The sequence below is a fragment of the Alligator sinensis genome, unplaced genomic scaffold, assembly GCF_000455745.1.
Source record: "Alligator sinensis unplaced genomic scaffold, ASM45574v1 scaffold559_2, whole genome shotgun sequence".
NCBI lineage: Eukaryota > Metazoa > Chordata > Crocodylia > Alligatoridae > Alligator > Alligator sinensis.
The window spans coordinates 2,635,458-2,647,575 of NW_005842046.1; the positions used below are offsets into that span (position 1 = coordinate 2,635,458).

Consider the following 12,118-nt stretch of genomic DNA (forward strand, 5'->3'; position numbering starts at 1 on the left):
GCTTTCCTCTGAGCCTAATCTGCAAAAGATAACTGTGCCAATGAGGACATTTTACCACACCTTCAATTAAATACGAACTTTCATTTCTACCCAGGAGAGCTTTTACAGTCTTTTCTCCCGTGCCTGAAGAAGGGTGCTTGTGCCCAAAATCTTGCAAATAAAGACATTTCTTTGCAAAAATCTAGTTGGTCTAATAAAAGATACCACCTCGTTATGAGGAGAGTCTGTACAGATTGTAGGTCCCTGAAGAGAAACTTTATAAAACCAAAGCAGTGCAGTCAGAAAAGAGCAGCTGATGTGCCAACAGACTGGAAAATGTAGGCCATCTAAGTTGGTGCTAAATACCAAATTAACAGCTAACTCTTATTTGTGCCTTCTGTATCTTATTCTTCACCCACCTACCACTGAATTTTCCTTAAGCACCCTTAGATTTACCATACATATTTTTATGTCTGTTTGTATTTTCATGGTTTGATTTGTATGCTGTCAGCCCAGCTATACATTAGGAAAAGTTAATCCCATGTTTTTCCCCTGCAAATCAAAGATATATGACTATAACAGAACTGGGTCCCCAGGGGCAGCTGGATAGCTCCTGCCCAACTCTCTCTAAAACGCCTGCCACACCTTGATCTTATTAAAATATTAAGGAAGGGAGGATGCCCATGGGTCTTAGAGTGTCTCCTTCTCACTTCCAGCCACCAGCAGGTCCCACCCAGACCCTACTGGCCTCAGTTTGCACCCTGAGCTGAGTGGGCCCTCTCTGTCCATCCATGCCCCCAAGGCACACATAGCTTTAAGGGCTAATCTCTGCCATCCCCAATACCCATGCCCCTGCCTCACAGGTGTCATCAACCACCAGCCCTTTTGGGCCATAGCCTCATCCCCGATGACTAGACCTCCCTGCCCAGGCACTTTGCTCACCTCGGCTACTCTCCAGTTAGTTTTCTAGGCTTGTCTGCTTCTCCCAGGCGTTTCCCTCCTCGGAGCTACTCCCAAGCACAGCCTTCTCACCTGCACTCCCCACCCAGCGCTTTGCCTGCTCAGGTTGGTCCCGGGCATTACATCCACCCTAGCAGGCTCCTGCTTCTGCCACTCTCTGGACTCCAGGCCCTTGGCCCCAATCTCTGGGCTGTTGTGCTCTGCCTCTGCCCTCTCTGGGCTATGGGTATCTGGCCACGATCCCTGGGCAAAGCAGGGCTACAGTACCCTACCTCTCCCTCTCTGGGCTATGGGACCCTGGCCCCGATCCCTGCGCAGCTGCCCCGATCCTTGGGCTACTGTGCCTGACCTCTGCCCCTCTCCGGGCTACAGGTTCACCCACTCCTGTTCCCAGGCCTATCGCTTGCAAGGCCTGCCTCCCCAGGCCACAGGAGCTGCCAGGAGCTTCTCGCCTTGTGGCACTCAGGGTTAAACAACCTGACCAGCTCAGGTCCTTGGCTTATGTAGGTGAAATCCGGCTTACTTCCACTCAGGTGACTCCCTAATTAGTCCCCTTTGCCACCTGAAGGCTGCTTCTCAGGCCACCACACTCTGTTAAAATGACAGGTGCACCAGGACCCCTGCTTTCTCCAAAATCAGCTATTTTTAGACGTGCTTTGAAAAGGAAGTAGTAATGACATTTTCTTTTGATCATCCTAGTAACCTATAGCACTAAAGGGACTGCATAGTTTGAAGAAATTCATAACAGGAGAAAGGTGCAAAGGGCAAGAGGTTTTTTTTGGAGTGATGTCTTTTATTGGACCAACACTATAATTAGGTTAAAGTTAGACAAGCTTTCAAATGCAAAGCATTGCATTCAAAAGTTTGTCTAACTTCAGCTCAACTATGCAGTTGCCCTAATAAAAAACATCACTCCAGCCACTCAACTATGCAGTTGAGCTAATAAAAAGCCCTTGCCTCTTATAGTTCGTAGACTGTCACGGTGACAATTTCAATGTAACACTATCATAACATGGAAGATATCAAAACTTTCCATTTGCAATGCAGACTCACAACCGTAAGAAGTGACCTGAATAAGAATGCTTTACATTCAAAAGCTTGTCTAACTTTATCCAGTTGGTCCAATAAAAGAGATCATCCCAAAAAATCCTTGCCCCTCTCATAATTCCTGGACCATGGCAGTTACATCATCACTCTAAAACTACTATAATAGGATTAAAGAGCATTGTGGTTTTGAATCACCAGTTACACCCCACATCATTAGTGTGTGAAAGTTACTTTCATCGGATGGATCTTTGAAGGATCGTATGAAATGAACTGTTAGCTGAGTATCATCCTATCACCACTATTAGCCCCTTACTGGCTTTCAATAGAAAGACCAAAGATGGAATGGGTCATATTAAAGCTCGTCTTTGATACCCGGGGGCATGGGGTGCTCCATGTCAGTAATATGGAGTATTTTACAATCAACAAATACAGGATGGCGAATTCCCTTTTCAGTGGAATCCTCTTATCAGCCTTACAAATGAATTACTTGTCCTCACACAGCATGTTAAAGGAACGTGCCAGGTAGAAAGAAATCACACTTGTCAGAAGTATCTTTACCTACTAATATTAAAAGAAACGCCTAAAATGACTGTAGTTAGAAGGGATGAGAGAGTTCTTTGTGAGTTTACTTTGTGAAATTACAGCACATTGTGTATAATCGATTTCTCCTTTCTTCCCTTCTCTGTATAGCCATTCTCATGTGTTCCTGCGAGTCTTTGAGCAATGAGGGAAGTGAGAATACTTTAAAATGTGTTTGCAAAACCACCCAGGCTGGCAAAGGAACTCAGGAGCCCCATGGGGCAGCACTTCAAACTCCATTTAACTCTCTTCTTTAATTGCCTGGGCTTCGGGTCAGTGATATATTTATTACTACCCACATTTATCAGTTAATACCCAAAACCCCCAAACTTTTTTGGCGGTGCAACAGGAATTTCCTAGGCTGCCTGTCTACTTTCAAAGTCCAGGTGCAGTTCAGCTGCACAGTGTCGCTTCAGAATTCACCTGGATTAAATGTATCCAATTTCCTCTTTAAAAATCCCCCTTCCTACAGTTGTGGGAAGTGGAAAGACGAGGTCCTTTGACATTTTTCTCTCTTTACCCCTCTTGAGATATTTGACCATTAATTGACTGACTGTTCTCTTCTGGGCAGGGCTGCAGTTTCCTTTTTCATTTTAATCATCATGAAGCCCATTTTTGTCAGTCGTATTTTTAAAAGACCACAAGTAACTCCGGTGTCAGGCATTTGCTAATCCCCGGTAACATTCAGGGCTAGTAAAGGAATTGGGAAGAAGTTTCCTAGGGATCACATTCTCTCCTTTCTAATTTTCACAAGCTCTTATTACTCGTATTACTCAAATGGGTTTCTGCCTTTTGTGCTGGAGCATTTTTGGTACAGCAGGTTGTTTTCAAGAGCAAAGCCAAAGCCCTTATATCCAGCACACTGTTCACCATTGCTGGGAGCTGCACAAATCCTTGTTGCAGGCATGAAACATCTGTTCTTGTTAAATGTCATCTCCATGTTGGAAAAATTTGTTTAAACTTCAGTATCTTCCATGGAGGAATGCTATAGTACTTTTAGACTCGGATCCAAAAGGGACTTGGGTTTAGTGACACTAAGCATTTCCACACCTAACTTTTCGGTGCCAAAGCCCCTGGGTATCTACAAACACAAATTAGGTGCCTACGCTCCATTTACAGTGAATGGGAAGTTAGGAACTAAAGAAAGAGATTCATAACAGCCAGGAGCCTCAGCAGAGAGGGACCCAAGGCAGCTCATATGAAATAGTGGAGAGAGGATTTGTGTGAAATCCCACCTCTTATTCTCCTAGTCAGATGCCCAGATGAAACCCTAAATTATGTGCCTATGTGAAACTGGGGTTTGGAGCCCAAACTTCTTATTGCACTTAGATGCCTAAATTGTTTCTTTGCGTACAGAGGCCTGGTTCCCCCTATTTTAAAAAAAAAATGTTCCTGGAGGGCAAGGAGGAAGTGCGGGTGGTAGTACTTTTTATGTAATAAAACCAGTGACCAGAGCAGCCACCCAAGAGGTGGAGACCTGGGCTCTAAACTTGTGGTTCTCAACCTTTTTGGACTCGAGACACCTCTCACTGGACCTGAGGCCCCCTGCATAACTTTTGTGAATCGAGTGGCACCCAATTTCAAAAATTAATTTATATATTACAGTGCTTGCCTCTTGAGCAGAGTCCAGCCACTGCACCGCCCCAGTCCCGCTGCAAGCCCAGGGGCAGTGGGACCAGCCACACACATCAAGGCTTGGGCTGCCCCCCATGCCTAGGCCAGGCAGGGCCGAGCGACATGCTGTAAGCCAAATAAAATCCCATGGTGGGTGAATCCAGTCCACGGGCTGTATTTTACCCACCCCTTGCCCTGAAGGATTCAAAACTCGTCCTCCCCAAGAGGGTGCCTGAACCGCCAGGCTGAAGAGTAGCCTGGGTTTGGGAGCATTCTCCTCCCTTCAAGCTGAAGTTGTGCCAGCGTGTAGAAACTGCAGAAGATTTGGGGTGAAGAAGAGAGTGGAAGCAAGAGTAAGTATATCCCAGTGCTGGGGGAGCCCTGGCAGTGGGCGGAAATTGAACCCAAAAAAGGAGCAACTGAAGGTTTAGGATTTACGTGATGCAGGATGAAACAAGAGGTCCCTATTCAATCGTTTTGGCAATAGAAGGACAGGGGGGTTCCCATAGAGTTGAAAGGCCTGAAGTCTAGTTCAAGTAAAATGAAAAACACATTAAAACTTGACACAATTAATCTGAGGTGTTCACTGACAGAGAGGCCAGAGAGCTCGGTACAAACAAGTGAAACACCCCAGTGCGCACCCTAGATGTTCAATGGCTAATGAGGGCAATCTGGAGATAAACAGGATAAAACTATTTAAGGAATGCATTGCTTCATGCTTCCGTTGATAATCCAACCCACGACTAGTTTTAAAAAGGAATTTCCTTCCCTTCTGGGAAGATTGTTGCACAAATGTCTATTGTGGACATTTTATAACGTAGTATGTGGACCAGGGTCCTAGACTAGAAAGATTATCTATCTCAGGGCTGTCCAGTTGACGGCCTCTGGGTTGTATGCGGCCCCCAAAAGGTTTGCGAGCAGCCCATGGACTCCTGCCCAGCCCTCGCTCTCCTGCTTTGCTGCCAGTTGCTCCTGCCGTGGTGCCTGGGAGGGAGATGAAGTGCCCAAGCTGAGCGCATGGCAAAGAAAGGAGCCTGCCCTACTGCGGGTGGGTGGTGCATGTGGCTGGGGGCAGGTACTGGGTGCACAGAAGCGGGGGCCAGGCTGGCTGTGCTGTAAGGTGGCATGCATGGCTGAGAGAGATCGGGGAGCCAGCCTCCCTATTCTGTGAGAGCAGTGGGAGCAACACTGGGCAGTGGGGCATACTGTGATGTGTGGCCTCCAGCTGCTGAGAAGCTGGACAGCCCCGATCTGCCTAGTCCAGCATGGCAGTTCCAGCATTTCTGCACTTCGGCATAGGAGACCAAGCTATCTAGCAGTTGATATCAAGCAACTTTTCACTTGCAATCTGGGCTGTTCATCCCGGATGTTCATGCACCAGAAGTTTACTTGCTTAATGACTTGGCTTGGAGAGGTACCAGCAGGTTCCCAGAATGACTTTATTGTCTGCCAGTAACTTCAAAGTGGGTCTAATCCTGAGATATGCTTAGTGGTTGTTTAGTACCTACATTTCAACAAGACTTGCAAGTGCTTTCCTCTCAGAGGTCTGACATATACGTTGCACCAAAACAAAATCAGGTTGAATATAATGGGAAATGGAATAAATGCCTTTGAGGCTCTGATGTGGCTGACAAGGTTCACCCATTTTATATGACAAAGGGTATGAGTTTGTAAACAGTACCTGTTTTTACATGCTGTTGGGATGGGATGGATGATATTTCATGTAAATGAACTGAAATCATCTGTGTTAATGCCACTTTCTATATTGTGCATAGCAGCCATTATGATTACAGTAATGCCTGTTTATCCAGGAAGCCAGTTGAAATATGTATCTGCCAAAACCAAGAATTGTACACACCTGAATTCACTGCAGGTTGAGGAAGCAATGTACTGTGCAGTGCTCTGAATACTAATTTGGAAATAACATGTTTGTTCTGATGTTAATAGATTCCCCCCCGTTTGCAGGTTCAATTTTAGGAAAAGCAGCTTTTTTCCCTAACTATCAGTTCATTACTAGAAGGATCTTGAACTGGTGCTGCCCTTACAGTATCCCACAAGAGAATCAAATGTCCAAGCAAAGGATCCAAATGATTACATACACTAAAATACTTAAGCAAACAACAGACAAACAAAAAAAATTACTGCAAAAAATTTGACCTGTATTTTTATTACATGCACAAAAACACTTCAAGCAGAAAAATCAAGATTAAAGGGGCCTGCATATAAGCTGCATAGGTTGACCCTATGTACAAGTTGAGTGTAGTTTTATGTTTCGTTTGTAGGAGGAAAAAAGGTAGACATAACAGAAAAATTCTGTATATTGTAGTTAGCTCAAAATGACTTTTTCTTTCTTTTATTCTCTACTCCTACAGAACCCAATTGGAAAAAGAAGAGAGATTTTTAGATTATAATAAAGATCAGAAATCTTCAGAGTCAAAACTTAGTAAGACCATATTATCACAGTAGATGTTGATAACTATTTACTTAGTCCCCGTTGCAGTGAAACTCAATTCATGTCTTGAGTATTATGATTGTTGCCTGGTTCCTCGGCAGATAACGTGAAAGGAAGAGAGAACCAAGCATCCATATGGTTTGCCCCCTTCAAAATGTTGATGCTCTTGATAAGATCCCTGACAAGAGATTGTTAAAAACCCTGACTAGTCTGAAAAAAGCATGAGGAGCTACAGTAGTACTAACGAACGGAAAAGAAAAGAGAGCTCACTGCACTTAGTTCCTTTACCTCTTTACAAGGGATGCTTGAAGTTAAAGGGTTTCTTGAAGTTAAAAGGCACCTGCTTTTTAAAATAAAAATGACAATTTTTGCAGAAGAGTTAGTGCTGGTCTCCTATTTCCCCTGTCCCTTAATACCAGAACATGAGGGCATTTGGGAGGCAATTTTTAGATGGAGGGGAAAGGGAAGGAATGTATTTTTAAACAGCAATTAATTACCTTGAGGCTCTTGTTGCTGCTGGGTAATAGTGAAGCAAATAGTTTTCTAGACAACCTTGGCTGTAGAAATTAAGGTATCAATGGGCACATCTACACAAGATGCTTTACTGTGCAGTAGACCAGTCTACGGGACAGTAAGGCATCACCACGTAACCATGCGCAGCAGCTACTGCACAGTAAATGAGGTTAATGTGTGGTTTTCTATTACCAGTAAATAGAGGTAGTAGATTAATTGCGCATTAGCTACCGCACAGTACCGCTTGTATAGACACTGACTATGATTGAAGTACATAGTAGTTATAGTAAAGAAGACTTGATCTCGCTCAACTTTGTAATACTACCAGAGAAGCCCAGAAATGATGCTGTTCCCAGATGTTCACACAACCCACAGTTAAACACAGACGTTTACACCAAAAAGGGACAGTGTGTTCAATTCCTTAAATAAACTCCTGATTATTTATTGGCAGACAGAGTTCACATATGTCTGGAAGTCCCAACTTATCAGTAATGGGGTCAGTTCAAACTGCTCTAGCTGATTTGGGGGATACCTCCAAGGGAAGCCCTGTTCTTCCTTGGACTGAGCACAATGAAAGCTGAACAGTGAATGATCCATAGGCTGCAGGACTGGATTTAATTCTGGCTGGAGGCTACCCTAGAGGATATTGGAGAGTCCATATTTTGTGTAGAGAAAGATGACATGGTCCATATGGCTCTCGCTGGAATAGAGAGGGTGGTATGGGTAAAAAAAAGGTATTGAGAAAGCCAGATTTATTCTTGCGGAGTAAAGTAAGTGGATAAAGAGTGCGTGGCATGCCATTGAGAATGCCTTTTGTTCTCATAGAAAAAAGAAGAATGGAACAGAGCAGCAGTCAAAGACCTCTCCCAGCAGCCAGTACCGACTCATTGCACCATCCTTCCAGTATAATATGGATTACAAGGAAGTTGGGAAATGTATTATTATAAACAACAAAAATTTTGAGGATCAAACAGGTAACTTTTTACGTTGCGCCCTTATTTTTTTTCACACACTTTGCACTGACATTCCTTACAGAGTAGATTTTTTTTTAAACTTTCGTTGATCCAAAACTGTCTTTCAACATGAACCTTTGATGAATAATTTTAAATACTGTATATGGTTTTTTTTAACTGTTTGGGAATTTGTTATAACTGTTTCCCTTCCTACTCACTGTTTATCCTTTTTATTTAGCATCCGTGTTACAGCAGCTCCCAGTAGGTACTTTGTGTTAGACCAGGGCTGTCCAGCTTGTAGGTGGCTGGGGGCCAAACACCCCATGGGCTGCATGGCCGGGGGCTGCCCCAGGGCAAGCCACGGGCTACATGCTGCAGGGACACCCCCACTCACTGCTGCACCATTCAGGCCCATGCCCTGCAGCATGCAGGCCCAGGCCCATGCACACTCTGTGTGCTTCCCGCACCCATGCATTTCATGTAGCCCCAGGCTTACCCCCAACTACCTGGCAATGCCCCGGTGCACTTCCTCATCACCTGGGGTGAGATCAGGGAAGCCAGGGGACGGAGGGGGAGCGCAGAGACTCCAGCTAGTGCTGCAGCTACAGCAATAAGGGAAGCAGCAGCTGGGCAGGAGATACAGTTCACATTTGAAAGAGCTTACCCACTTCATAATCCACTTCTGCCCAAGACTTTTATGGGTCTTGGTAAAAACTGAACTTTATTCGTGAGCTCCAGCACAATGATAACATTTCTCAGCTATCATTTGTGCTCTGTTCACATTCCTAACAGAGGTTAAAACTGTAAAAAACAGCTCCTGCTCTGAAGACACTCTCCAAATCATCCAGAAGTGTATAGTTTTTTCCCAATACAGTCTGGAGTTCTGCATTTACACTTTTATTGTCCATAGTTGGTGTCATCATAGAAAAAAAAGCACATTGTGAGAATTCATATACACAGGATAGCAGATTACTGTACGGTGGGAGAATTGAAAATCCTCACCTTTGCTTAGCACGGTGTGAACATACTGGCAATGGATTTGTCTACCCCAAATAACTGAAATCAAGTTCTTAGTCCTAGAGGTTGGGGATTTCTGACCTCTAAGGAAAGGGGGGCTGAGAATATAGCACAAAAATTGATGTTGGCATTGTGGTCCAGGTTTTTTTAAATCTACATTATTAGTATTTTAAAGACTGTCAAAGCTGCCAGGGTCATTGTCATGGTATACTACACCAAGGGGTGATGCTTACCTGCACCCGAGGTAGTCAGGGGCAGAAGGTTGAGAAACATGCAGCACCTTGTAGGACCAGCTCCTTTTACCGTAGGATCTTGCATTAATTCATTTGATAATGAAAATCATATAGCTTGCTCTGAAGATAGAGAGGTTATTCATGAGTATTTTACAAGTTGGTTTTATATAGAAATACAGACTAGATAAAAGTACTGTAAGGTGGATACATAAATGGTTGGATCATTATACTTAATAGTCATCTGTGTCTCAATGTCTAGTTTGGAAGAAGTATCAAATGGAGTTCCTCTGGGGTCTGCCCTGGTTATTGTTTAATATCTTCATTAATGATTTGGATGATGGGATTGAGTGCATACTTAGCAAATTTGCAGATGACACCATGCTGAGTAGAGTTGAAAACACTCTGGAGGGTAGGGCGAGGATCCAGAATGACCGGGATAGACTGGAGAAATGGTCTGCAATCAATCAGGTGAGACTCAACAAGGATAACAGCAAGGTCCTTCACCTGGGACGGAATAATTGCCTGCACAAACACAGACTGAGAAATGACTGGCTAGGCTGCAGTACTGCAGAGAAGGACCTGGGGGGGTTACAGTAGACCATAAGCTGAAAATGAGCCAGAAATACGCTCTTGTAGCAACAAAAGCCAATAGTGTCTTGGGTTGTATAAATAGGTATGTCACTTCCAAATCAGGGAAAGTGATTCTTCTGTTCTGTTCAGCACTGATGAGGCCTCACCTGGAGCCGTGTGTCTAGTGTTGGGCTCCACACTTCAAGAAGGATGGGGACAGTTTGGAAAGAGCCCAGTGGAGAGCAATAACAATGATTAAAGGCCTCCGAAACACGACTTAGGAGTCAGGCTTGAAAGAACTAGGGTTATGTTTAGTCTGGGGACGAGAAGAATGAGGGCAGATTTGATAACAGTCTTCAAATATTTGAGGGACAGTTACAGAGAGGATGGAGATGGGCTATTCTCTGTGGCTGTAAGAGGTGGGACTAAGTACAATGGCCTCAAGCTTCAGCAGGGAAAATTTAGGTTGTGGATTAAGAGGAACTTTCTGACTATGAAGGTGGTCAAGCATTGGAACAGGCTTTTTCAATTTTTGAGAAGTTGTGGAATCGCCATCCTTGGACGTTTTCAAGAGCAGATTAGGCATGGTCTAGTCAGAGATGATCCTGCCTTGAGCAGAGGTCTGGACTAGATGACCTCATGAAGTCCCTTCCAGCCCTACTGCTCTATGATCCTGTGGTCCTGTATCCTTTACTAGGCAGGTCCTTTCTTGGGCAGATCAGTAAATTAACTCAGATGTTCACGGGTAACCGTCTGAGTTTATCTTCGTTGCTTTGTGAGCAGCTATATTCTTTGCTTTCTGTCAGGAATGGGTACACGCAATGGTACCGATAAAGACGCTGGAGAGCTGCAGAAATCTTTCAGAAGTTTAGGGTTTGACGTTTCTGTATACAATGATCGAACCTGCGATGAGATGGAAAGATTACTCAGACAAGGTAATGGTCCTTCCTGTTGTGATTTATCATGCAATAAAGACTTGGTATTTGAACAGTGTGTTTCCCCCTTTCATTGCGCTCTTGTCGTATTTGACTGAGAACGGCCCATTCCCACTTATCCAGCTTGCCTGGATCTTGAATCGGGGTCTGGTGCAGCCCAGCTCCTGCTCTGAAGACACTCTCCAAATCATCCAGAGGTGTATCATGTCCTTTGTCGATGATCCTGTTGCATTGAAAATATCCCCGATCAGGACTAGATAGGGGGGGTCCATTGTACAGTGAGATGAAGAAAGACGTTTGTAGCTTCCTTATTAAGGAAGTTCAAGATAGTTTTCTTTGCCTGAGAAAAAAAATTGATTTGCAGTTGCTGAGGAGAATCACAGCGATGCTGCTTGCTTTGCCTGCATCTTTTTAAGTCATGGGGAAGAGGGCCTCATCTACGGCATCGATGGACCTATGGCAATCAAGCAGCTGACCACGCTCTTCAGAGGAGACAAGTGTAAAAGTCTCATCGGCAAACCCAAATTATTTTTCATTCAGGTAATGGCTTTAAAGTAAATACTGCTGTGGGAAAGGAAATCTTACCGTTAGTTTTTATGATAGCTCTGTATGTTAACATGTCAGATCTCTTTGGATAATTCAACCAATAATAGATGGGGAATACATGGCTATGGATGATGTTTAGTTTAGTTTCTTTTTTAAAGATAATATCCTGTGAAGTTAAAAAGAGATATATACATGTGGGTATATTTTCAGGTAACTCTTGCCTCCCAACCTTTGCATGTTGCTTCTCTTCCTAGATGGTTACGTAAACTCTTCAGAGCAGATAATCGTCCTGGTAGGATGGAGACAGCTGAGTGTGCTGGCTGAAAACAGAGTTGTCCAAAGCTCTTTGTACATAGACTTTTCTACAGATTATTGCAGTTCTTTCAAGAGAAATATTTGCAATGCTACATTTTCTCTCTAAGGGCGGCCTGCAAGATTATAATGTTTTTTTGCATTATAGAGTTAATGCCATTTTGCTTCAACTTAATGACTGCCATGCTGATAAACAGTATCAAATTGACAGTCCAGGGGACATGAGGCCCATATTTATCACCTTGACATGTATATTTTGGGATGGTATCAGGAATGCAGGTTTCCCTGTGCTGTTTTCCAATTTACCCTCATCTGAAGGGTAATATTGCAAGATGATGCAACTCAAATCACCTCTTTTTTATATCAAGCTCCATTCCCCTATTTTATTCCTTATGTTTAACTTACCTG

At 43.8% G+C, this 12,118-nt stretch overlaps 1 protein-coding gene across 3 annotated transcripts in view; it reads left to right on the forward strand.

Moving 5' to 3' along the window:
* The window catches only part of CASP7 (caspase 7), a 32,590-nt gene that overhangs the window by 16,672 nt on the left and 3,800 nt on the right, over positions 1 to 12,118 (forward strand). For 2 of the 3 annotated variants that reach the window (XM_006022829.2, XM_006022831.2), the window contains 3 exons: positions 7,970 to 8,118; positions 10,724 to 10,852; positions 11,217 to 11,392. In XM_006022829.2, coding sequence (XP_006022891.1) covers positions 7,970 to 8,118; positions 10,724 to 10,852; positions 11,217 to 11,392 — 454 coding nt within the window. Of the gene's footprint in view, positions 1 to 6,551; positions 6,623 to 7,969; positions 8,119 to 10,723; positions 10,853 to 11,216; positions 11,393 to 12,118 lie in introns of all 3 variants that reach the window. The other variant, XM_025203175.1, reaches the window with a different exon arrangement.